Source organism: Amblyomma mixtum, chromosome 1, assembly GCF_055824585.1.
Source record: "Amblyomma mixtum isolate Tamu chromosome 1, ASM5582458v1, whole genome shotgun sequence".
Taxonomy (NCBI): Eukaryota; Metazoa; Arthropoda; class Arachnida; order Ixodida; family Ixodidae; genus Amblyomma; species Amblyomma mixtum.
The window spans coordinates 289,815,938-289,842,901 of NC_143012.1; the positions used below are offsets into that span (position 1 = coordinate 289,815,938).

Sequence of the window (26,964 nt, forward strand, 5' to 3'; positions counted from 1 at the left end):
AACCCTGAAACTGAATCCTTCACTTGCCCGTTTCGCGCACACGTGTGAAAACACGGAATTGCAATATCAGTGGAGCATGGTATTGTTCTTCCTCTGCCAGCTGATACATTTTTTCGCCAATCACTCGAGAAAACACCCCGAGGTAAATGGCCGGTGGCAATGAATGCCCTCTGCGCTCTCTGCGTACTGCCCTCTCCACACGGTCAGCTGGCATAAAATCACCACTTCAGGCGGACATCTGCGGACCCAGCAGTGTCGACATGCTGGCGACAGTGGTGCTACTCGGCTTGGGCGTGTGCCTTTTCACAGCACTCTTCATGTGAGTAGAGATAAACAGCTGATCTCGTTCTTGGTTATGAGCAATTAGGGGTAATGACATATTGAGTGCGGTATATCGCTGTATTGGATATCGGTGGGTAAATGACTGATTAGGGTATTCGTTCTTGTTTTTTTTTTTTTTTGGCTTTCGCGATGTGATCACTGAATAAAGTAAAGCTAAAGGAAGTTTTTTGCACGGACGTGGTACGCACTTTGAGGATAAAAGTTACTATGGACGGAGTTCGTGCTTACAGAGGATTGAGGAAGACGTGCGCAGAGCAGATAGGTCCCCATGCACTCCTGAAAAAAAAAAAAGAAAGAAGATATACAGTAGAGCACTCTTATAGCGGGCGGAAATACAACGAACGCTGGGTTACTACGAACGAGGGTGGTCCTACCATCAAGATATGTATTATGGCAATGTCAGCGCACCTCAGATAGAACAACAACTGCAGCTGCACTACTTAGTTCTAGCGAATGAGGACACGCCATAAATGCACCCCAGAAGTCAGAAAAACTCGCACTTCCAGCCAGCGCGCAGATCAAAGAGCGTCTAAAATCCCCCATGACATCACCCCGTAAAGAACATGGCAACCCCAAAAGCATTGAAAAAAGCCGGCATTGAAAGTGTAGATAGCCGCCGGCCAAACGCCCGCCGAACGGCTACCACTCAATCGTTTCATCTGTGCCGGTTGGGCAAAGCGTTTTAAGTACAGAAGGAGAAGCACGGTGGCCACGTTATAAAGGCAGCGTCGAAAGCGAAGCTACTCTGCACGCAGTTGGAGATCAACCAGCTGGAGAGATCTGAAAAGTTGGAATGTCTTGCCAGCACCGCTGGTTGCGTGGTTTGCGACTCCGACCCAGTCGGCTGTGTGCGTTTTTTAATGCTACCACGTGCATAAAGCCCTGAATGCAAACAGCGCAGCTGAGAACGCTCTGTGCCGACGTGCACTATGCTACTTGCGCCGCTGCATATGCTCAGGAACGACAGAAGAAGTTGACGAAAGCCCAGAGGATCACACACACGTGGACTTCTTTCAACGCGTCTTTGATGCACAATTAGTAGAATGTCTCATAGGGTGACTTCGTTGTTGCGGACGCCGACATCGCAGGGAGGTGCACTGCTGCATCCGCGATCAGTTCTAAGTTATACCACGTTGCTAAAACAGATTGCCAAGAGCAAAAGATCTTGGCGAGGACCGCTGTGCAAATCTTAGAAGCACCACGAGAGGGTCAGCTTTGAACTAGTAATCGCACAAAACTCGGTTTTTTAACAAGTAGAAGACACTTCCGTCGAACTTTCTTTTCTTGTCTGCAATATGGAAAGTCCATTTATTACGAACTTCGGATACAACGAACGTCTTCCGGTTGACCTTCAGCGCACTCTTCTTCAGTTTTAATAAACCTAGCTCAAAACTTCTTGCACTGGGGTTTCGTATGATGGAATACCTATAGCTCACCTGCTTTACTTAAACTCGGAAGGTATCATTTCCCAGTCCTTTTAAGATAACATCTAGGGATTGTAAAGAAACCCAAAGTTAAAATCGGAGCACTTTCGCATCGACAAGGGTCATATTTTTGCATACACTTTCGGTAGAGGATAAAAAGAGGCGCTATACGAAAGGACGTCTGCACTGTTTGTTGAAATTTCAGATGGCAGCGCAATCACTTCAATTACTTCAAGAAGATGGGCATACCCGGCCCGGAACCAAACCTGATATGGGGAAACCTTCAGGAATACCACTCTATGGTAAGACAGAACGGAATTGAGTGTTTGTTTATCTTTCTCGCATAAGAAGGTAGTACTACAAAAGCATAGCTTTTAGAATATAAAGCAACAAATACACTAGATTGACATATGAGGCACATTTCCTAAACTAATGCAGCCAATTATAAAACACCAATATCTCTTGATCGCTTCCTTGTATTTTGAGCGCTAGCTCTTGTCAGATCATTCTCCTGTTTCGCACCGTTAGCGTCCCCAGCATCGTGTACCACTTGGCACCTGCCGCTTACCTCGGTTGGCAGATGGCAAAGTGAAGATAAAGGAATCCCTCTCATCACTTTTAGGGGAGAGGCGGGAGAGGCAAAAATTGGCAGTGGCTTAGCTCGGCTATGACAGGATATACGTAGCGAAAGCTAAGTCGCCGTCCTTACTGCCGCCTCAACTGTGGTTGCGGCGCACGCGAGCTCTCCTTTTCAATCCTCCAACATGTTATCAGGCATGCGACACAGCTGGCGAAGCGAGCGTAGGCGAGCGCAACGACGAGACAAGCGGTGTGACGTCATACCAAACGGCGGCGGCGGCTCCGCGGCGAGGCGCGCGGTGCGACGTCATGCCAGATGGCGTGGCGAGCGCGGGGCGTCCGCCAGCTGCGGCGGTTGCTAGGCAACGGCTCAAGGTCGGCCTCTGTGCCTCCTCGGAGCACCGCCACAGCGAAATCGCAAGTTCGTGGCCAATATAGCTTTCACTACAAAAGGCGGACAGCATGAGAAGCGACGGACGACGTCAGGCGTCCGCCTCGGCTGCGGGAGGCCGTTGGTTGAGAACCCACCGAAACCCACTGTAGAGCGTCACTGCTGTCTTGTGAAAGTCCAGATTAAACACCGGCTTTGGACTTTTTAAGAAAAGAACAAAAAAAAAAAGATGCCCAGGCTTAGCTCGGTTAAGCCAAGAATGCGTTGCATATTGCGCGGTCTTTTTGCGCGAGGTATTGCTTGGCGGCACTCGATTTTCTCAGCAGCTTTTCATCCGTGACGTATGGATGGATGGATGGATAGGAGCGCCCCCTTTGAAACGGGGCGGTGGCAACCGCCACCATGCTCAGCCGTTATTATTTTTCTTTTTTTCCTCTTCTTTTCTTTTCTTTTTCGTTTTTTGTTTCTTTTCTTTTCTTTTTGTTTTTTTTTTCTTTTTTTCCCTTTTATTGTGTTTGCAATTCTCACCAAGAATCGCCATCATCTTTACCTACGGTTTTTCCTCGGGCTGTCGTGACTTCACGTCACGTGGTTTGGTGGCTGCCCGGCCGCGCCCAAGGGCTGAACTGAGTGATCGCAATATGCTACGCATAAAAACAAAGCATTCCCCGTGAAAAATTATTTGCTGGCACACCAAAGCTAGCGCTTAAACATTTACGTCACACTCCCGTAATTGTACTGCGACTTTTATTTTTTGTTTCTCATTAGGATAGGTACAAGGTCCTCGGGAAATGGATTGAAAAATATGGCAGCATATTCGGGTAAAGTGCTTTTGTCAACTCGTCTTTTTCTGTGTGCTTTCCTTCGTTCGCGCTGTGTGTGGGAGAATGTGCACACCCAAGGCATGAGTTTTCTTTATTGCAATGAAGAAGATCAGTAATAAAAGTCATGGCACAAATTTCCATCAGATCGACGTTCTGTAGCAAAGTACCGGAATCCAATACACACGAATTTAGCGAAAAAATGATGGAAGACAATTTGTGTAAGCCGTGCCAGAAAAAAACAAAGAAAAACCGATGTAAGTTTACGTGAGCTGTTAAATCTGCTTTCCGTAGAATAGATTTAATACTGACGACAAAGAGACTAGTCAGTTGGTGTTTACTTTGTTTTGGAATGCATTTGATAACGGCGCCCCGCGGTTAATGAGGTATTTCGATGAAAGTGATTTACGCTAATACCTGATGCTGCGTGTGGCAAAAATGAGCAGGTAACTGATGCCGACAGAAAATACAAAGTATGAATATCACGTGCGAGTGTTTTACGTGTCGTTCATGCCGTATAATGCGTGCAGATACCTTCTTCACTAAGCATGCACCAAAATTGCCCAAGTTAGTGTCAGCGGAAAACTTGACCTTGCTGCCATCCTATCGCCTCACAGGCTGTCAAGCGCAACCACTATCGTTTAACACACACTTTAACTAATACTTTAGGTGTGCGGCACTAAAGACTCTGCTCACTGCCGATCGTCGTTGCCGACCATTATAAATATTTCTCATTCCTCAGCGAGCACTCCTGACGGCTTCACAGTTTAACCAGGATCAAACCGAGCATCTCAATTACCCCAATTCTAGGTTCCCTCAGCTAAAGCCATGGCAATATCTCCTTGATCAGCCCCTCATAATACCCCTTGCATTGCCTGTCATGCAGAGAGCCCAGCCCACTCTATATCATTCCACGTGGGAGAGCTTAAACACCCCGGCGACCACCAACACCCCAGTCTCCTAGCTCCTCTTAGGAAGCTGCTCTGTCCAGCTCTAGCCTGAGCGATAACTAACGGCTGATCGCGCGAGCCCGCGGGATAGTAGAAGCTATCGGAGTCCTTAACTGAGAAACTGGCAAAGGAGTATCATCCCCAATCACCCTTTTAAATTATATGTAGCCCCCCACTCCCCTTCTTCCACACGCATACACATACACACACGAACTGATGTGTTTCGCATCCTTTCTTCACGCAGGTTCTTTAATGGCGATGCGCCTTTCGTCGTGCTCAGTGACCTCGACTTTATCGAATATGTGTACGTGCGGAATTTTCACAACTTCGTCGACCGTGGTGTAAGTGCAGCATCCCTGCTATCCAAATAATGTGCCGCCTACACGGAACACCTATTAGCATGTCGATGACACTCGGATAACATGCATGCAACTCATTTGGGAGGCGGGAGAGTTTGAAATTACCTTCTTTTTTTTTATTTGGCACAACGGAATAAAAACAACCTCTCATTGGCTAGCCATTTCCATCTTAGGTGTTGGCTGGATTCGTGCAAGGAAAGCGAAGTTGAAGGCAAAAAAAAAGCGCTTAAGCTTATTCGTAGCATCGTTCACCGGGGGCATCTTTTGCTCGCGCAATGTTTTTAATCAGGGCTGACAAGAAATAAATGGCTGGATTGTTTTGTTTCTCTTTTAAAGAACGAGTCTAGTTCACTGAGTGGTTCATAGCACAGGCGTTGTTGGACACGCCACATTTCTGGTATCGTGCCTGTACTCTTCCCAGTCGCCCAAACTGTTTGACGGGTGCTTACAAGAGCAACAGAAAAGAAGGAAATCAAAAATTAACTGAAGGATTCCTCAAAGGGGTATGAGTTTTGTTTACTGAATCTATTGCGTATGATACCACGTCACGTTTATTCAACCACTGAAACACGTACATGCAACGTGTGGCGAATATTTTTGTAAATTTAATTTTAAAAAAATTCGGATGCAAACCCACCTACATCGCGAAATGCTTTACGATGATAATCCCCGTCATGGTACGAGCTTGGATGGTTTTCATTATCAAAAGCGAAGCTATCACATTAGCTAGCGCATAGAACTTGTCCTGCTTGACAGGTTGACGGGGAGAGGCCTCCCGGCAGCGCTTTTGGCCCGTTCACGCCGCCAGGGACCTTGTTGAGAGGTTGACAGGATAGCGTTCGTCCTGTTCTTGTGTCCTTTCTTTATGTGTCGTACATGACGGAAGTCAACTGTCAATGAAACCAAGAAGCATAGCTGGACGTCTTTCTTTTTTAAATTGTAGCTTTTCATTAACGGGACATTCATAAAAGAAGAAAAAAAACCACATGCCGCCAGTGGGATCCGAACCCACGACCTCCGATTTTCGCGTCCGGTGCTCTGCCTCTTCTATTTTTCTTCTGCTTTTATTAGTCTCCCATTGATGAAAAACTACAAATTATATAAAAAAAGGCGTACCCTATGCTCCATGGTTTGGTTTGCTTGGCCTACGTTATGTATGCCATAACGAACACCTGGCGCAATGGTTATGGCGCTCGGCTGCTGACCAGAAAGACGCAGGTTCGATCCCGGCCGCGGCGGTCGAATTTCGATGGAGGTGAAATTCTAGAAGCCCGTGTACTGTGCGATGTCAGTGCACGTTAAAGAATTCCCGGTGGTCGAAATTTCTGAAGTTCTTAACTACGGCGTCCTCATAGCCTGAGTCGCTTTGGGACGTTTAACTCCAGTAAACCAAAACCAATCTTTTCCCTTCACTTGTAAGCTTCGTGTCACGTTTTTTTGCGCAGTTTTCCCATGGTTTCATCAGACGATCACTAACTAACCCGACTACAACTCTTGTTAAAGCATATTGCTAAGAAAATGCGCGTGCAGTGCAAATTCTATATAAGGTCACATCTATAAGCGACCTCAATGGAAGAAAAAGCGTTCATCCCATTTATTTATTTATTTATTTATTTATTTATTTATTTATTTATTTATTTATTTATTTATTTTTCCTCAAAGGTTGCTTGGTTGGTTTATGGGGTTTAACGTCCCAAAGCGACTAAAGCTATGAGAGACGCCGTAGTGGAGGGCTCCGGAAATTTCGACCCCCTGGGGTTCTTTAACGTGCACTGACATCGCACAGTACACGGGCCTCTAGAATTTCGCCTCCAAAGAAATTCAACCGCCGCGGCCGGAATCGAACCCGCGTCTTTCGGGTCAGCAGCCGAGCACCATAACCACTGAGCCACCGCGGCGGCTTTCCTCAAAGGTTCCTTTCGGGACATTACATGAGGGGTGGGGCTCCCATGTTTTGTGGGCTTTACTTTCTGCCATACAAGCACAAGGCCGTGTTACTGACGTCCACCGTGAACGGGATTTATATAGAACGGGCCGGTGTCATTGCGCTGAACACTGCGAAGGTTTCGTGATGAGCAGTTTATGAGCATTCATTTCTTGTATATGAGCATGCCCTTCCTGTAACTGGTAACGTTCTAAATGTTGAAAACATGAAACAAGAAGACACACTTATGACTGAAGTACCTTTCGTAGCCTTGGACGCGTAAGACCAATTCATATTTACCTTTTGTGTATATATAACACTGATAAAAAAAAATGGCTGAGGCTTAACTTGGTTAAGCCTGGAGAATGCGAAGCATCATCGTGTCGCGTAATTTGGAGGCGCACAACCACAGCGACGGCGCGAGGTGGGCCCCCGTTTCTCCACTGTCGTGACGTCATCGTGTCACGTGGTGTGACGTCATGTATCACGTGATTTGGAGGCGCACAACCATAGCGATGGCGCGAGGTGGGCCCCCGTTTCTCCACTGCCGTGACGTCATCGTGTCACGTGGTGTGACGTCATGTATCATGTGATTTGGAGGCGCACAACCACAGCGACGGCGCGAGGTGGGCCCCTGTTTCTCTACTGTCGTGACGTCATCGTGTCACGTCGTGTGACGTCATGTATCACGTGATTTGGAGGCGCATAACCACGGTGAAGGGCTGAAGTGGTAGCTAAAGTAGTATGCTTCGCATAAAAACAGAGAAGGTCAGATTTTGAGTACGCTTTTATGCGGGTGACTGAAAATCCGCATAATGGGTGAACATAATGCGCATAATGGGGAGCATCGTAACAATTGACTAGAAACAGCAAATGAGTGGTTTGGGATTACGACAATAGGTATAAAAAATGATGTTCAAGTAATCGTTGCGCATACAGCTGCAGAAAATACAATAACGTGTAAATGAACAACAAACGATACACAATACCAGTAGCAAGATGGAACATAAAATACAGCTCAAGGATAAAACATTAAGTTCTTTCAAAAATTCTTGAGCACATTGGAAGTGAACGCCCACGTACACTAACTGATTCTGCAGCCAACTTAGTTGATCAGATTCCGTCGTTTAAATGTGTAATGGGTTAAGCTAAGCCACCATGCTGTTGTAGTCGATTTCAACACTCATTTCCTGTCTTGCAAGCAAAATGTTCGGCCTTGCAGTTGGCGATAATGAGTGACCAGATGCACCCCGTCATCGGAAAAGCCCTGATGCACATTGAAGGCTCTCAATGGAAAAGCTTGCGAGCAGCAGTGGCTTACAGCATGACCTCGGCTAAGTTAAAAATGGTAAGCCGCTGTCTTGCTCGGCGCATCGATGTATGTGTCAGTAGTGTTTTGCACACTTATGATACCCTTGATTTCGAGCCCGAACAGCTAATGTTGCAGCGTTATAATGCAATCTTCATGTAAGTGTTGCGGTATTCATTTTTTTTAGCCATTCTTGCGCAGGTTGTTGCGATTCAAAGGCGGCGCACAGTACTTTGCACTCTAAAAGAAAACAACGGTAGCCAATTATCCGCGTAGCTTGAATGTGCCAGGAAATCCAGAATATTAAGCCTTCTGCACTAGATGTTTGCTTAGAGCACCATATCTGAACAAAGTAGAATATTTTATTTATTATATCCTTAAAGGCTCCAGGTATGCTGTATTCTACGAAGCATAAAAATAGCAACGCACTATGCGGTACAGAGTAGAATGTGCAGGCACTAACGCAGTCTTCATTTTCTCTGTTTCTTCTAGTGCGCTGCTAATTTTATGTGTAACGTGTCAACTCTCGCGTCTATTTTTTAAATTCTATTTTTTAAGGGATGTCCATGTTGCTTGTAGTGAAGATATAAAGATTTAACTGCGCGAAAGAGTTAGGACACAAGGGAGACACATTCACGACACTTAGAAGCGCAGACTGACAACTTTATTTTTCAGGAACACGCAAGTCGTATTTAAGCGCTCTCTGTGACAAGCCTGTACATTGCACAAGATAATTTCGAGGTTATACCATCTTCGAATTCAACACAAAAACATGAAAAACACAATTGAAGCTATCACTGGGCCGGCCCTCCCTATCAAACAAGTGAAAAATGCGCAGCAATGCATACAGTGGTTACTAAAAGTGAAACCAAACATGAAACAACTCACGACGAGATGAAGAATCGATTTTTCTAAAATCAACAATGCACAAATCTTTCTACAGCACTTGATGCTTGCGTTAATCTAAAATACCGTGAAAAACAACAAAGTCAGTCTGCGCTTCTAGGTGTCGTAAATGTGCCTCCCTTGTGTCCTAACTCTTTCGCGCAGCTAAATCTTTATTTCAGAAATGAACCAACTAGCCCGGCATATCCTTTTGTAGTGAAGACTTCGGTGGCATTCTTGATAAGATTAGGGATGGTGCTGTGTATGGCGTCGGGTGCTCGATCATTCTATTCCTGGGATGTCTTCACGAGAAATGACTGGTAGCTATATCGATCCACCTAATTTGCTGCATTGTATTGAAAAAAAAATCCTTTTCGAAGCACAAATCCTGCATAGTTTAAATTTGCGCTCAACGCTGCTTGCAACGTGCCTTCGTTGACCACCTTTTGTTTCCGGCTTTGTAGCCTCCAAATACATTGCGAAACATTTAAAGCTTGCGCGATGGCGGTGAAGCGGAGAATTCCTCCTGCTTAAGCTGATCCCATTCTTAACCGGAAGAACATGTGTTTCATGAAGTCATAATGCTTCATAAGTCACCACGAAGCCGTACTGCCCAGTAAGGGTGCCCCTCTTTGGACACTGCCCTCCAGAGGTGCTCGCTTCTCGACGCAGACTATTACGCGCCTCGAAGAGGACGCTGACGTCTTCCTGAAGTCCCTGGAGAAGCACGCCGACACTGGCGAGGAAGTACATATGCTACACCTCTACGAGCAGCTGGCGTTGGACTACACGGCTCGGGGGGCCTTTGGCATCGAGGAACGTTTTCAAGGGAAGCCCGACCATCCTCTCCTTCATACTGTTAGAGCTACCTCCAGGGGCATCATGAAGGGAGCCTTCCATATGATAGCACGTACGTTACGCATCATACTACTGTATGCCGAGGCGAAATGAGAGATTGTTAGACAGTTAGAGGGTGCTTAACGTTACTAGTTCGCTACATGGACCTATTTTATAAGAAAAATAAAGATGGCCTTATGTTATCACATCGATATAAAGTGGGAACTAACAGGTAAACAGGGCAAAACAGGAAGATTGGTTTATTGGGGTTTAACGTCCCAAAGCGACTCAGGCTATGAGGAATGCCGTAGTGAAATGGCTACGGAAATTTCGACCACCCGGTGTACTTTAACGTGCACTGACATCACAAAGTACACGGGCCTCTACAATTTCGCCTCCATTGAAATTCGAGCGCCGCGGCCGGGATCGAACCCGCGTCCTTCGGGTCAGCAGCTGAGCGTCATAACCACTGAGCCACCACAGCGGATAAAAACAGGAAGAGCGCAACACAAGTGCTATTGGACAACCACATTACTTAGCAGCGTTTCTAGCGCAATCTTTTTTCTTGAGCACGTCCTGTGTATTTTAATGTCTTTTCCAAGAGACGCCTTTTTCCTGCTTTCAAAGTCTTTCCATTTGACGTTCAAGGTCTAATGAGCCATATCAAAAGTACGCACGATGCGCGGTGCCGAGCATTATAGATAAATGCGTAACGTTAACAAAGTTGCCTCCTCTGGCTCCTATTATTCGAAAGCAGAACGCGCCGAAACCGTACTTCCAAACAAGCATTAGTGTTCGAGCAATTTGCTCAGATGGCTTTTTCGAACACAAGCTTAAATTCGGTCAGGCATGGATATAAGCACATGTCATAAACAACTAGATATATGAAAAATCACCACTACATAAATGGTTTCGCTGCGCCCATTATGAATAACTAGGGAGTTCACATCAATGTGTGTGTTTAAACAATACGGCCTGATTCGCAAACAGGATTTGGCTTCGTCCATATCCAGTTTCAACCTGTGTTTCAACTATTTTTGGGCCAGAGTTACAAGGTACATTTTTCAGGCCAACCGCCTTGCCTTCTCGAGCAATTAATTCTGTCATTCGTGCTCTTTGCTACAACTTACCGCGTTGGAATGGTGGTGAGAAGCTTCAAGCTTCAGCGTCAGTCAGTACTTAGTGACCTCAAAGAAAGTTGACACATTAGTTGATCGACACACATAGCACACGACACCTGGAACACTACCTTGATTTTGCACGCAATGATTCTGTTGCTCTGGACTTGAGTGTACCAGTGCGCTACAAAAAACGAAGTTGCACTGGTTCGCCAAAAGCGTTTTGGTGATTTTCAGAACAGAGCAGTATGCAATGAAGTCGCTCTTTAAACACAGACTTCTCGATGAAATATCTAATCTAATAAAAGCATTATTCGGCTTTGTGGTGGTACTGGTAGCCAAGGATTTCTTTTGCTGAACCCCCCCCTCCTTCGTCCTCCTTCTTTCTCTGCTCCCTCGAGGTTATTCACTAATATATTACATTTGTAGTGCTGCTAGCTGCTTGTATGACGCTTCTGCATTTGCAGAACGTATACAACTCCTTCCAGCCTGCATAATTTTCCCACAAAATTAGGGGGCTAGTCACAAATACAGCGACGTCAAAAAAAAAAAAGCCAACACATTTAATGGCAAGAGCTTAGACAGCTCAGACACCACGTCGTTGCCATGCTGATATTATGGGGTTCGAAGGTTACAACACAAGGTCACGTTTAATAAAATACATTACAGGGCCGAGTCAACCATTGTGTTTAGAAATATTCTATGCTGGCAAGAACGATAGTTCACAGCGCTATCGAAACTTGTCTAAATGCACAAAGGACAGCCTTCACGGTTGTTGCTCCGAGCAGTGATAGCTTAAACATGGAGTGATCCTCACTCGAGTGGACAAACGAGGCGGATGAATCGTGTTTTTTCTAAGCGGAAGTCCTTTGCCTAAAAGGTAAAGGCTTTTGTGACTTGCAAAAAATACCAAATAAGTGCAGGGTACAATGATAACTCGCCCTCACCTTTCAGGGTTATAGCGCCTTAAATAGCACGACCGATACTAAGATCCTTTCAGCTCGCTGATAAATGACGAGAAGGTGAACGTGAAGGGTGTTGAAATAGAGGAGAGGCGATTAAGTCTGCCTACAATTTTCAACCTCTTTACGTCAAATTGAGGAATTCATATATTTGCTGCCGTGGTGACGGCCGAACTTCATCTTTGTCGTCGATAGTATCTCGCTGCTAGTGGTTGCTATCAACACGAACGCCAGGCTGTCATTGCGGTCGCTGTTTAAGCATATCGAAAAGATTCTTGTTGCCGCATGTGGGTGTAACATTTGTGCCTCTACGAGCAATGAGCAATCTTAGCTTATGACAGTGCACATTCCCAAGAGACAAATCTACGCAAGCTTGCCGCTGTAATCGCCAAGGTAGATATGTTGGACTAAATAACTCCAGTACAATAATAGCTCGATGGAGTAACACTAGGAGTTAGTTTTGTTGTAGGAAGAATCTGTTGAATCGCGCGTATTTTTTGATACCCAATGTCTTTTGAAACGCTTACTTTGCCCTGTCGCGGGCTAAGAGGAGTAAAAAAAGAAAGCAAAGACAAAGGACTATGACAACATAGCCCTGTTTTGAACCATATCCCTTTTCGACAGATTTTCCATTTATTTATGCACTTTTTAGTCCTGAATACGATGTAAGCTTTCCAGCGTACTGTTTGGAGTCAATGCTTACATCTGCCGCGGGTGCTCAGTGCATATGCCGGTAGGCCAATAGGTCGGCTGTGCAGCGGGACATCACCGAATGTAATCCTGGCCAAGGATTCAGCATTTTGATGCAGGCGAAATACAAAAGCCCCGTGAGTTTTCCGAAGTCAGCCCACATTAAAAATGCACCCGAGATGTAAAACTGTAACTGTAGAATTGTAATTCAAACCTAATCCTCAAATGTTAAATGGTTACAAATGTACGAACGCAGAATTCTCACTTCTGCTCGCTGAAATGCAAGAATTGTTAACATAGTTGAAGAAACTGTAATTCGCAATATATTTATCAAAGTAAGGGCGCGTGTCAGCCGCTACTGCTGTAGGAGGCCTGCTGAAAGATCAGTTAACGCTAAGCCTAACCATACCGGCAAAACAGCCGAATAATTTATACGCCGGTAAAGCTGCACTGGCAGCTTGCGACTTTTGTCGTCAACAAATTTTAACAATTAAAAGAATAGCAAAACTTAATTTCTCTGCAATAAATTTTTTTTCAATAAATCTCCTAGTTTTTTACGCTTCTGCAATGAAGGGCCCATTAATGATCAAATCCTAGGAGTTCATAACTTCTATCCGATGTTTGCAATACCTGGTGAATGAGGTTTCAATAAACCTAGCCAGTTGAAATTAATCCTGAGCCCTCTGCAATGGCTACGTACTTTTCAGATATTTCCAGCCCCTTCTTCATTCCTTAGTGGTTTTTGAGGAAAATAAATAACGCAGTAACTGTATCGCATATCTAGGTGGACACCGGAACCGCTCAGTAAGGGAAGGTAGGATGGCGGGAGTGAAAAAAGAGAGAGATAGATAGGTGACGTTCTGGATGGTTCCAGTGTAATTTCGACTGCCTGTGGATCTTTAACGTTCACTGACATCGCCGTGCACACGAGCACCTTTTGCGTTTCGCCTCCACCGGAACGCAGCCGCTGCGGCCGGGTGCTTTGAGCAGAGGTAGTGTCGCATCCCACGAAGTCTTCATACCTCTTCTCACAGTGCGGTTGGCGTGTTCTGCGCGAGTGATAGAGTTACTGCATTTTCCCTGTTCGCGTAAGCCTTATTAATATTGTTACGTGCTTAGCACGCACGGGGGGTTATTCACAGAGGGGATCGGTCGGAGCAGGATGGAAGCAGGAAGCCTACCAGCGTCCTTCAGCTCTTTCTCTTCCTTTCTCTCTGCTGGTCCTTCATCTTCTGCTTCTTCCGTCGAGGTTCTATGGAAGCACGTTACGTTACAATATTATTAATCCTTGCTTTGCAGAGAGTACAACGAGGCTGGCAGTATGGATGAAGCCGTTCTACTGGTTCGTTTCTGCCGTACGAAAGTTCACATTTGAAGATCTCGGCAAGGAGACGATCAAGGTTATAGAGATGAGAAAAAAATACCCTTCGGTAAATTGCCTATTTCTTCCCAATTAATTTTTCTCTGTTAATATCTTGTTTTTACAGTCTTTGTGAAAGGAAGATAACACTTTAATTCCTTTAGAGATAAATCGCCTGTTATCGAATATTGTTGTGAAATCAGGGAATAAACATTTGCGTCCTACGCAGCATAACAGAAATCAGCGGTGAAAATCAAGCGTTCAAGCCCCAGCGGCAGACTACCACACTTCATTACAACACAGCTAGCTGAGGAATAAGTACTGAAATTCGTAATGAAATATTTCCTGAAAATAAAAGTGACGCACAGTTAAAATGAACCTGATCATGAACCTGATCATCAAGAGCGTCTATGGCTCTGGACAGCTCGATACTCATCAAACAAAAGTTTTCATAATCATCATCATAAACAATAACAGCGCTTCTCCAATCCTGATATTTACTGTGTCGGTCATCTTTACTTGTGCTAGCATGTTTCAAAGCGCCGTTCAATATACACTAAAAGACACGCAAAAAACGCCTTCGAGGAATCTTAAGGTACTGCACCAGTGTTGCTAGTGTGACCAAATTTGACAGCTGGCGACCGCAAGTACCCGGTTGTTGACGATACGTATGCATACTGTGAACAGGTAGTAATGATGCTTTATTGCAGTAGAGCTGCAAGTATTTGCCGCGTGGCAACGTTGTAGCGGGCGTGTATGCTGCATTGTTTTCTTTCTCTCTTTTTATCTTCCCTCCCCGCAGCTCCGAAAACCTGACATGTTGCAAAGTCTCATCGACGCGGAGTACATTGAAGACTCTGAGCTGAAGAATGGCGCCCGAGCGAGAAATGGTAAGCAAGACCCACAATCTTTATAGCGGAGCTATATTATTTATTCTTTGACGTAACGTCAGAGGCGTGCTTATTGGCAGTCATTACTGAACTACAGCCCCCGACAAAGGTTGCTCCAGGTGCTTTTGTTTCTGTCAGAAGCTGCTCCTGTTTGATGCAAACGATTAAAACGAAAATCTTTAAAAGCACGTAAGCATTTTAAATAGGATCAAAATTCGGTATTCAGAACTGAGACAGGGCTGAAAATCAGTTCGAACTAGGCGTAGGCTTAATTACTGAGACGCTCATCCAACTCTATGGACACACGTGATGTTGAGAAGACCGAAGTGTCATTTCGAATAACCTAGAAGTTCGAATAAGGCTAGGTTTAACTAATGATACTCACTACTTACAACCTTTTATGTGCCCGCTGAATGAAATAGCCCCTTGTGTTCTTTTTGGCTCATTTGCAATTTTTTGTTGCTTGCAAGAAGACAAGATGACATTTCTTGCGTGGGAGAAAATAAAACTCATTCGATCATTCGCTTCGCTCCACATTGAACAAATAAAAACACGCAAACTTAGGCAAGCCTCCGAAAACCAAAGCGAAATGGACGCAGAAAGCCGATAACAAGAATGGTCCAGTATTAAGGGCGTCACTTTACATCCCGGAATCAAGACGCTGGCGAAGGTAGAAAGGCACGACGCAACATTGTGTGTGCTTTTTCACCTTCACTCGTGACCTGCTTCGGGACTGTTCAGTCAGCCTATAGGACAAACTCACTCCTCCGATGGTGTTACCGATAGTTCGGGGCGTGCTCCCGCGACAGTCTCTATACATTCCGCCTCACGTGTTTTCGGAACATGCGTATTGTTAAAATGAAAACGGGATAAGGAAGAAATAAAAAGCAGAACCCCTCACGGCCTCTGCTAATTTTAACCTAGACGATGAGATAATTTCGTTTTTTGTGGTTATCAGTGTTGCTAAACTTGGGGCATCTCCCGCAGCTAGTTAACACTTTTGAGCGTCGCTTGTCATTTCTACTTTAAAAAAATTCAGCCGAGATACGCGACGCAGGCGTTGCAAACGCCTCTGAAAGTTTTCAGCGCCAGTCAAAAACCGTTAATTAGTTACAATGAAGTACAAAAATTTCAAAATCATTAAAACTATATAATCGATGTGAAAGATTTTTCATATGAATATTTCAAATATTGCGGGATCACGTTTATTTTTAAAGGTGCACATGACATTCGAACACCAAAATAATGTGATAATGATACGGGTAGCAAAAATATATTCCCATGCCAGTACGAAGACATACTGCCAGGCGGTGAAAGGTCTAACATAGCTAATACAGCTTGTGAAACTGCAACCATTGCCGAAATTAGAGGGAATAGCTGAAAGACAAAGAAAGCAGCGCTTTCCGCAAATGGGGCTTCAGGGCCCCTGCAGTGCCAGAAAGGAACAGGCGTGCTTTTTCCTAACTCGAAGTCACGTTAAGAGATGCAGCCTGCGGACAAGACGAGTTAAAATCATCAGAGACATGAATGTCTTTAGTTTCAACGTGCGCACAAGTGTCATTGGTACTTTAATTGGGCAGGATACGCTCCAGAGCATAGCTCATAATAAGCGATGCGTGTGTACTTATTCCAACAAAGCGACTTCGTTTACCACGGACCTTCGTGTTACCACGGACAAATGCAGTACGAGTAGGGCAGCAAAATTGAGAGTGTAATAATAATACTCTGCTTGACAAAACCCTCCGTGGAGAAGAACGCTCATCTCGAACTCTAAGAAGAAAGCAAAATGTCATTTTTAACCGCGAAAATTCTAAGCTTTTATGCATTTGGAGTACTTCTTAATATTAGACCATTTTAGAATACCAGAGGCGTATTATAGTGGCCGCTCCTACCCCACCCATGCCGCTGCGCGTATGCGCTGAAGGCGTCCGGCAAACCGGTATACGTCTATGATAATACATCTTCGGTATCGCAGAAACGTCTCTTGCTTTTCTCGCATTTAATTTCGTTTGCACAGAGTGGGAATTCACCCTGAACGGCTAGTGTGTTCATAAGTTAACCGAGTAGAGATGACTTGCGACACGAGTTTCGTACTTCGCTTAGGCCTACTGTTCGCTGGAGGCGCGTATTGAAGGGCTAGTTGGTTCTTTTGCATGGTTACGGAACAGCGAAAGGAACATTCAAAGACACAGGGCGGCGCTGACTGATAAAAACTGATAAAAATCTGTTAATAGTTAGCGCTCGTGTGTGTCTTTGAATGTTCCCTGTGTCTCGTCTCTGCGCTGTTCCCTGACCATGCAAAAGAACCAAATATCCTGACAATACGTTTTTCTAAACTTCATTTCTTGTTCTTCGGGCTCTGTTAACTGTCTGATAAAAATCAGTTGATAGCCAGCGCCCCTCTGCGTCTTTAAATGTTCCTTGTGTCTCGTACCTGCGCTGTTCCCTAACCATGCTATTGTTCTCTGCTCGCTCGATTTAGCTGCCTAATTTTTCAAGACCCAGAATACTTGGAAATTAGTTGAGGCATGTCATATCACTAAGTAAGCGAATAATGGTGTCGTCCCGTCACTGCCTATTAAAAAAGAGGACAAAAAACTTATGATGAAGCCCGGCCGATGTATCAGTAATCATGGTTCTGAAACCAAATTGTTTCCTTGTAACAACATTACTGAAATATTTCTTAGCAATGCTTGAAACCTGATTTGCTCTGCTTTCTTGTGTGTATTTTCGAATTCAGCTTGGAATTTTATCACGGTGTTTGTAATTTACTTATTTTGCGCTTGCGCTTTTTTTCCCTTCTATTCAAATTAGCTTGCACTCCCCTTTACGTGATGCGGCGCTTGAAGCCTGCAAAGTGATTTTGATTACTACATAATCAAATTGAAGTTATATAAGGATATCAGCCTGAAATACAAGCCTAGAAACCGCAATTACACCCCAGCGTGATGAGTATATGTGCGAGGTGACTCTTTTGTTGCGCAGGATTTGCCAAGTCAAGGAAGCTGACAGCCACTGAAATAAGCTCCAGCTGCGCTGTGTTGTTCATCGGCGGGTAAGAGCTAAGGATTATAGAGAAACCCGCGCATTCGCCATTATTGTCGCTGTATGAAATTGCAAAAATCAAATTACCGAAGTTCTGGAACAGCTTCTGGAACAGTCGCGTTTGAAAAACGCGAAGGAGTAGTTTCTCCCTCATTTGCTGTCTAGATATGATATGATATGATATGATTTATTTCCGTCAAAGCGGTAGGGGCTTGAACAAAAGTGAAAAATAGTTCACTTGACGAGGTTCAAGCCCCTCTTTACAAGGCATACAACGGTTGCGCAACGTAGTGATTAATTTTCCGGACACACTTTACACACACACAAAAAAAAAATGAATGTGCAAAGCCACTGCACGAACTGAAGCAAAATAACAAAATAAGAATATTGCATTTTGATGTCAGAAGATAGCATAGGCACAATACATATATAAAGAGCAGGAAAAAAAATACATCATCATTATACAATTCTTAGTGAAGGTACCATCTCTATTATGACGAAAAAAAAGTCTTCAACATTGACATGCTAATATTTTCTAAATGGATGTTATGACTGTGAAGATAGTTAAGTAACGATGGAAGGGAATACTCTAACATTTGACGGCTAAAATTTGTACGCAAAAAAGGAACCTTCCAAATTTCTGGAGACCGAGACGTCAACCTGCCTTCTCTTAATTTTAAGTTTGCTATTTTATTACGTTAATTTTATTAACAGGTGAACGCAGGTCAAGATTTTCTGTTACGACCTATTAGGGAGGCAAAGGTGATGCCGTTAAACTTGAAGATTACCGTCACCATCATGTAAATTATGATCATCTTCACGAAAAGCATCAAGGTTCACTCACTTAAGAAAGAAAACCTTTCCGAGCGAGACTTATTCTTGTTTTTTTAACAGCCGTGGCATACCTTGCTTAAAGGTTCCTGGCACACCTTTCGTTTAAAAGGCGATTGAAGTGTTGCCTTTTCATCAAAAGCGCGAAATAAATATTGTACCGAATAAAGTGAGTAAGGGTCCCCAAGAAGACAAACAGAAATGCAGCGGTGGTTAGTGAAACCACGCCCCTTGTATGGTGTCGGCGCCATTAAATGGCACAACCGAGGTTGCAGAGCTGACCCTCATGGAGTACCAGGTAGCAGAAGCTGGCTTGCTTGCCAGCAGCACGCTGAAATAGACATCGTTTGGCATGTAGTTCAGGTCGTACGGTTGGGCGCTTTTCAGTTGCTGCTAGAATAAAGAGCCGTACCCATAGTTGAAAATAATTCAGCCAGCATACACTGCTCTTCACCTGTTTTGTATCTTGACCTTAATCAATAACTGTGACATGTTAGAAGACAATACCCCAATCCAAATTTGAATTCTCTGAAGGTATCAAGCAGTGGCAAGATGTTGAGAATTGGGAACAAGCGAATTTTCACCTCACGCATTTCCTTCGAAGTCCAAAAAATCTCGAGAAACGCTTATGTTTGCACGGCTGCCACCGTGTGTTGCGTAGCGCTCAACACTCCTTATTTTCCGTAGATCCCAATGATTTTCTATGACCGTAGGAAAGAGTTGATATGGGCGCAGGAAGCACTTTATAAGTAAAATTTTGCAACGAGGAGGAAGAATAGGAATATTAATCATCATGTTCGGGCAGAATCCTTAGGGACTCCCTAGTTTTCTCAAAATTAAAGTTTTAAAATGTCCCCCTTGAATTACGCGGTACCCGCTACTGGCGGCCAACAGATGTCGCTAGTTGCTGAAAGTCCAGGAAAGCTCGGCATATAATCTGTGCACTATTTTTGCATTATGCCAAGTAGCTTCATTTTCCTTTTTTCATTTTGCGACATTACCAACCCGATGCCACATGTAATGGGAGAATGCTTTGAAGGGCAATTGATGTCTCATAATTTATTAGTTTTCCCCCTTTTAATTCGGCTTGTTTAGTTTCGGTCGGTTAAACGAATTTACTCAGCTTCCGTCTGTGATACATTTATTGCAGCTTTGAGACGACTGCTACGGCACTGAGTTACGTCACCTTCTTTCTTGCTAAGTATCCGGATGTTCAAGAAAAGGTCCGTGATGAAGTTTTGGAAGTGCTGTCAGACTCGGTAAGTGGATCCTATATTTAGGCAGCCGGTGATGATAGGTTGAAATAAAAGGTGCAACGTTAAGAGACAGGAAGAGGGCAGAGTGGGTCAGGGAACAAACGCGGATTAATGATATTTCACTTGAAATCAAGGGAAGAAATGGACTTGGGCAGGCCATGTAATGCGAAGGCAAGAAAACCACTGGTCGGTAAGGATTTCAAGAGAGGGCAAACGTAGCAGAGGACGGTAGAAAGTTTGGTGGACTGATGTGATAAAGAAATTCGCGGAGATAAGGTAGTCGCAGCTGGCACAGGACAGGGATAATTGAAGAGATATGGGAGAGCCCTTTGTCCTACAGTGTACCTAATCAGGCTGATGATGATGATCTTTGCTATGCAGGTTTGTAAACGAAAAAAAAATTTAAGGAAATAATTGTGTTTTCTAATTCGAGAGTTCTGTCGAAAAAAGCTGCACCAATGGTCACATGCCTGAAAGATGTTTAAAGACGGCCATCTTTTATCCCTAAAAACGTTGAACAGACGTTATAAACCTAACAGAGGAACCGGCAAACCTTTCTACATAGCAAAATCTGTGTTAAAAGGAACGGCATTGTTTGTGACAATACCTGTAACTCTCGCAGTGTTCAACATAACCTACCTTAACAAAGAGTGTTTCAGGGAAAAAGTCAAAAGCGTGGAATCTGTTTTGTGGGACAGCAATGGGCACTTATGAGATTAATCCGAGAGTATAAACTACGTGGCATGGTATTTTTTTTCTAGGGTTCATTTGATTATGAAACTGTCACACGGAAGTTGAAATACCTCGATCAAGTTGTGGACGAGTCTCTGCGATTATATTCTCCTTCCCTGCTGTACGGAAGCGTGATGTGATAATTAGACATTTCTGTCGCATGCACGCAATTTTAGTCTGATGCAATCTCAGCTCAGCGATTACAATCGGCGTTTCGCCATAAGATGCGGGCAAGTTGAAAGAAAGTTTGCAGCAGAGAATTAGACGCTTTTATTTCTAAGTGACTGACAACACCAGGTAAGGGAATTACTATGATGCTCAGTCACGCACACCTAGATTGGGCGCGCGCCAGGGTTTTTCTGGCCGTCCCAATCAGAAGGGTGGATAGCAATTGCGGAAGGTGGAGGGGCCACTCCCTCGTCGCTTCGCACAGCGGTACATGCCATCTGCTAGTAGTAGAGTCGTCGAAAAAAGTTTCTTCCAGTGACTCTAGCTCGTCGCTCTACCTGCGGCGGCTTGGCACGGGGCGATTTCTGGCAGCTTAAAAGTTCTACTCGGCCATAAATATATACAGAAGGTAGTCGTTGCAATGTGCACAAGCACACATGTTTACGTGCCCGGTCGCTAGTCTTATGTTGCTCAGCGCCGACCCGAGCTAAGCCGCCAAAAGCAGTCTCCTAGCAGCTTGAGCAAAATGCCTCAGTTAGCCCAGGAATTACGGCATTTTTGCAGCTGAAAACTGCCTCGCAAATGTTAGAAAGTAGCAATTTCAGAAATTTGCTTCTTTACTACTCTCGACATATTCGATTGAAAACTGCCTTGCAAATGTTACGACGTACCAGTTTCAGAAATATGTTTGTCTACTACTTACGACATACTCGAAGCATGGTCAGCTCTTGCTGGGCAAATAAAAGTGGGAAAGCGCTCTAATTGAAGAAGAATGATAGCTTTGAGTTTCATTCACGCATCGTTCTTGGGATTGTGTGGAATGGCAATGTCAGCAGTTTTGTCTTTTAACTTGTGAACGCAGTTACAGACTCAGCTTAATGAAATGCCGGGCCTCCTCGTGCTGATACGGCTTTCAGCGATGCCTGCCGGAGAGTACCTTCTGGTAGGAATTCGTGGAAACTGTAACGGGTATCTTTTTTTGTTTATTTGAGTTGCAGCACCGAACATAACAGTAAAGAAGCATACTGAAAAATGCAGCGAAGGCCACGTGAATCTTGTTCCAGAGCATTGCCAAAGCTATGAATATGAAACGGTTACCATGAGGTGATAACAGATATAGAAACTTGGATGCTAGTGGCAACGCTCCTCTAACAAGAAAGCTTTAAACAATAACACAACGCTCCTAAATGGGCCATTTGGTTACTGAATGTAGACACAGTAAAAGCGCTAAACGACACAGATAGGAGAGAAACGATTGGACACTACGATATCTGGCTTCAACGATAAATGTCTGTCGTACGTCTAGGCCACGAACCAAGAATTTAGTGAGCATATGAGCCTTCAAGACGTCCGCAAATTTGTGGTCACTGTGACGTCTGTACGCCAAAATTTAGGGGATCACGTTGTTTGAATCTAGACGTTAGGCAGTAATGACGACAAAAGGAGAGTTCGGAAACAGTAACGACGTCAAGCGCTTATTTTTGGTACGAGGGAAATATGAGGGCAAACAACGACAAGTTTGATGAATAAGACGGACACGCAAGGAAGCTCATTCACAACTGCTGTTTACATGCGCGAACAAATTTCTCTGAGGATTTGCAATACACAAAAAAATTCACGTTGATAGCCTGGCTGTATCTTCATGGCATTGCGTAAAAAAAAAAGACAAAAAAAAACAAAAGAACACGTGTACTGTGCAAGGCTAACTTGTGGTTACTTCAAACCATCCCTTGATTTCCGTTTAGTTTCTTGAACCTGTGAAAACACTTATTACGTCTACGATAAACATACGCAAACACGGGCGCGAAATCAAGCATGCAGTTCAACAAGCTTCGGGGCATACATATCCGTAGTGGGATTGCATCGGCGTCTCGTGCTTTGCGCAGGACCCATTGCAATTTCGTTGTTATGTTTGAGCGCATGTCGAATGGCGCGGCAGAGAAAACCTGCATTACTCGCTGGATTTAGGCGACTGGGGAGAAACTAAAAGCGTTACACTGTTTAAAGCGATATTTTAAGCATATAAATAAAAAAATTGTGAAAAGCTTCTAAAAGTGCTCACTTAAACACAGGTTGTTGACTAAGTGAATTTAGAAACGATTAGCCAATTGAACGTCTGAGCCGCCGCCGCGGTGGCTTAGTGGCTATGGTGCTCGGCTGCTGGCCCGAAAGACGCGGGTTCGATCCCGGCCGCGGCGGTTGAATTTCTTTGGAGGAGAAATTCGAGGCCCGTGTACTGTGCGATGTCAGTGCACGTTAAAGAACCCCAGGTGGTCGAAATTTCCGGAGCCCTTCACTACGGCGTCTCTCATAGCCTTAGTCGCTTTGGGACGTTAAACCCCCATAAACCAAACCATAAACCAAATTGAACGTCTGAAGAGCGGCAGTTTCCTTTAAGAGATCGAGCATAAACTTTGAAATAAATAAGCGGAAGCATATAATAAGCAAAAGCCAAAGAAGACTGATACTTATATTTTCACCAAAACTCATTGAATTCGAGAATGTCCGCTTGATATTTAAACTCTATTGCGACTTTTATGATCATTCTATCATTGTATTGCACCCGGACCACACAGGAACCGTTCTGGCAATAGCCTTCTTCAGTGAATCATCAACGTAGTGGTCGGAATAGCTGCGTAATCCTACAGAGTTCGAAAGATGCGCAGTTTGTGAAAAGGTTTCCAAATGTTAAAAGAGCTCATCCACGTGCCACTATTTTGACAGCGTACTGAGCTTAGTCTGACGGGCTGCCACAAGAGACTGAGTGATTTCCGACACTCCGCTTTACCTCAACTGCAAAAGCGAGAGCTTTATTTACACGAAGCTGCATACGGGAGAACCAACGACTCAGCTGAACATGCCTTTAACGCGGTACAGGTGGGCGCAGAGGATTTTAAAATGTATTAGAGGTCGGGAATTCATTGCTAAGCTGTGTAAAGACACGCCGAAATTTTCTAGATAATACGTGCATTTAAAAAATTGCTAAAAAATTTCTGAGCTTTTTCAATCCTGTGTCCAGGACAGGCGTCCGCTATGTTGGACAAGGACCCTCATTATGGGGTACCAGATTACACTAGTGAAGCAGATATCGAAATTTGCTGGATATATTAATCTAATCGCAGAGATTTTCAGGCGCCGATAATATTATCAAGGCCCAAGAAATAAGTTCTAGAGTTTCACATAGAAGAATGTTGACAGTCTCGAGTATAAAAACTTTGCCTTGCATGCACTCGCACTCAGATGCGTTAGTTTTCGCGTAACATGAGCCAAGATAAACCAGCGCGAAAAACGCCGGCACAGACAGGAGATGACAAACACAGCGGAGTCCGTGTTTTTTGCGCCGGTTTAACTTGAGTACAAATCTTAACCACCTAACTCAGTTCGCCGTCCTTGTTTCTAACGTGGAGCACTTAGTGAACATAGAACTAACGGGTTATATAAGGCATCCACCGAAAACAAGCTTGCTGTTCACAAACGCTTTCGGGATGGAATAACCCTGACACGCCATCGCTTTATTCCACCCCGAAACAATACATGGCGCAGCATGCGTGTCTCGTAATAAAAGTGAAATCTGCCACGTTGGGATTTTGCAGCCTTCTCTTTGTTTTGTACGTGAAAATAATAGAGTTATACAAGGAAGATACGCTCACGTGTGCACTAGAGGTCAGGATTCTTTTAAAAACATTATATCTGCAAAGTTTTTGCCCATTACTCTGTGTTCTCAAATTTCGAGAACGCCAAAATATGAATACCGAAATATTCATTGGTTGCGGGAATGAGAACATATATAAGGCGTCTTTTAAAAATAACTAGTTTCAATTTTTTTTTATACTGGCAACGACATAGTTTTGCCAGAACTTTGTGGTCAGATTTAGAAATATCATATATATGAAGAAAGAAGTGAAGAAGGTCAGACAAGCAAAATGCCAGCTCTGAAAAGGAAAGAAACCACCGAATAAGTGAAGACAATCTTGTACGTTCTGAATCTTAAGCGTGTTTTGTCTTGTTTCAAAGTGTCATAAGTGAAAGGAGCGTTCTGGTGCACAGCCACCGCGCCCTCATTTGCAGGCACCTGCGAGATTGTTCTAAAGAAATTTAGAGGCATCGCTTTTTTTGTATACCAGACGCAGCCATCTAGTTAGTTTATAACCATCTAACTTAGATTCACCGGTGAGGGAATGGTTGTAGCATTGATACTTGACTTTTCTGGCTCTAAGATCGGAAACGTAGGTTCTTCCACGTGTGCTCACAGGTCTGACGTGGCTGTGCTATGCAACGGGGTTTTGCGGTTACGCATAGTAATGCCACAATGATTTTATTAAAGCAGATTTGTGACGAGACAAGCCAAGGAAGACTTCGAGTACAACGGCATAAAATTCAAAGCCGGGACCAACTTTATGGTGTCTCAGTACCACCTTCAAAGGGACCCACGTTACTGGGAAGACGCTGAAGAGTTCAATCCGGAAAGGTGGGCTGGCACTGGAAATAGCTTTATCTCACGCGTTTTTTGTGTTACAAACGTATACCGATTGCGGTATGGCGATGCCCGCTTTGTGCATTTCAGCTTTCTTGAAATTGAAAAAGTACTTTTATAGTTAGCAGTGGAAGAAACTCACAAACGTGATTGATCCAGGAACTAAATATGTAGCAGTGCCTGAGACTTTGTACCGGTCTCAATTTCCTTGCAGGCATTGTAGTTGCTTTGGGAATCGCCTGCCATTCCGTTTAACTTTAATAAGTATGCGTTGCATTGCTATAATTATCGTAACCTTTTAAAAGGTATGCAGTTCAAGGGATCAAATCATGCGTGCCATTTCCTAGCTTCCCTTTCCGATACATATGAAAGTTCTCTGCTCATATTCGCACTTATTAAAAAAAAATGCTGCTGTTATCTTTGTGACCTAGGAAACAACAGAAGAACAGGAATGCTCTTATTAGAGGAAGTTATATGATTGCTACGCGGTTTGCTTCATTTATGTCAGCGAAAAAGAAAGAACTTAGTTTTAGGCGTGGAGCAGGCTACAGCAAGAGGGGAAAATCATTTCTTCCTATGTTTTTATTGAAGTGGTAGCAGTCGTGACAATCGATTATACGACTGCAGATTTGCACCGGAGAATGAAGCTTCGCTGAAGAAGACTGCCAATGCAGCTTTCGGAATAGGACCCCGAAACTGCGTCGGTATGAGGCTATCACTGCTGAACCTGAAGTACACGATCGCCAGACTAGTCCAGAAGTACAGACTACAGCTCGGGAAGTCCCAAATGGTGAGTGCGGACACCGCGAATACCGAGGGAAAGAATGCCTGAAGCAGATGTTAGGCTCAAAAGCCCAATTAAAAGTAAAGGGGATTTCTTGAGAGAGATGCAAGTTCCAATTGAATTCCATTGCTTTAGATAGCGTGAGCCACCTGGGAAGAGAGAGAGAAGAAATAAAGTACGAATGTGATAAACAGGCGTAAGTTCGGCCAATTGCTGTACACGGGGAATAAATGGAACTAGTGAAATGTAAAAAAAAACATTTAAGAACGCTATAATAGACTACTGATGCCTGCTACTTTTAAATGTGCTGTTTGGCTTGAAGGCAGAAGGCATCAACGTGGTGTGTTTTGTTATTTTTTTCTAATAACTGCGGTCGACATCTATGTTTATTTTACTCAAGGAAAACGATTTCATTTGTTTCAGGATTCTATGATAATCGAATCGTATGGCATGGTTTCGGCTCCCGCCCGAGGTCCGTGGGTGACACTTCAGCGAGTGTAGAGTGATGAACTACGTATGAGAAGACAAATGGCCAATAAAGAAAGGTGCTAACCATGCTGTTGAGTCGACCCACGAAATCCTGCAAAAAGCAAGCATTTAGCTCGTAAGCTAATGATGCGTTTATAAAAAGTCTGCTACACGGTATTTTTTTTCTTTTCTGTGAGTAGTATGTCTCACTGCCTTATCTTCGACTACTTGCGGCTTGGCTGCATGCGCTAAGCGACAAAGCTTCATGGCACGACGGGTTATGACTAATATGTCGCTGTTAACTCGGTGCTCTGAGAAAAAAAAAATCAAGCATGAAAAAACAATCCAAAACAGATTTTCACCGA

At 44.0% G+C, this 26,964-nt stretch overlaps 1 protein-coding gene across 1 annotated transcript; it reads left to right on the plus strand.

Moving 5' to 3' along the window:
- Window positions 1-260: 260 nt before the first annotated feature.
- On the plus strand, window positions 261-26,632 carry LOC149372001 (cytochrome P450 3A14-like). Its single transcript, XM_089566362.1, has 14 exons — window positions 261-319; window positions 1,972-2,068; window positions 3,505-3,557; window positions 4,752-4,848; window positions 8,013-8,138; window positions 9,657-9,894; window positions 13,891-14,021; window positions 14,754-14,841; window positions 17,827-17,896; window positions 19,868-19,976; window positions 20,735-20,826; window positions 25,201-25,341; window positions 25,975-26,137; window positions 26,555-26,632. Exons 1-14 carry the CDS (start codon window positions 261-263, stop codon window positions 26,630-26,632), a joined length of 1,542 nt encoding a protein of 513 aa, XP_089422488.1.
- Window positions 26,633-26,964: the final 332 nt, after the last annotated feature.

Excerpts from the sequence above, each read along its gene's own strand:
- LOC149372001 (XM_089566362.1), top strand. The coding sequence starts at position 261 with ATGCTGGCGACAGTGGTGCTACTCGGCTTGGGCGTGTGCCTTTTCACA. Across the intron at positions 3,558-4,751 it reads AAATATGGCAGCATATTCGG|GTTCTTTAATGGCGATGCGC; the intron begins GTAAAGTGCTTT and ends TTCTTCACGCAG. Across the intron at positions 20,827-25,200 it reads TTATATTCTCCTTCCCTGCT|ATTTGTGACGAGACAAGCCA; the intron begins GTACGGAAGCGT and ends TTATTAAAGCAG.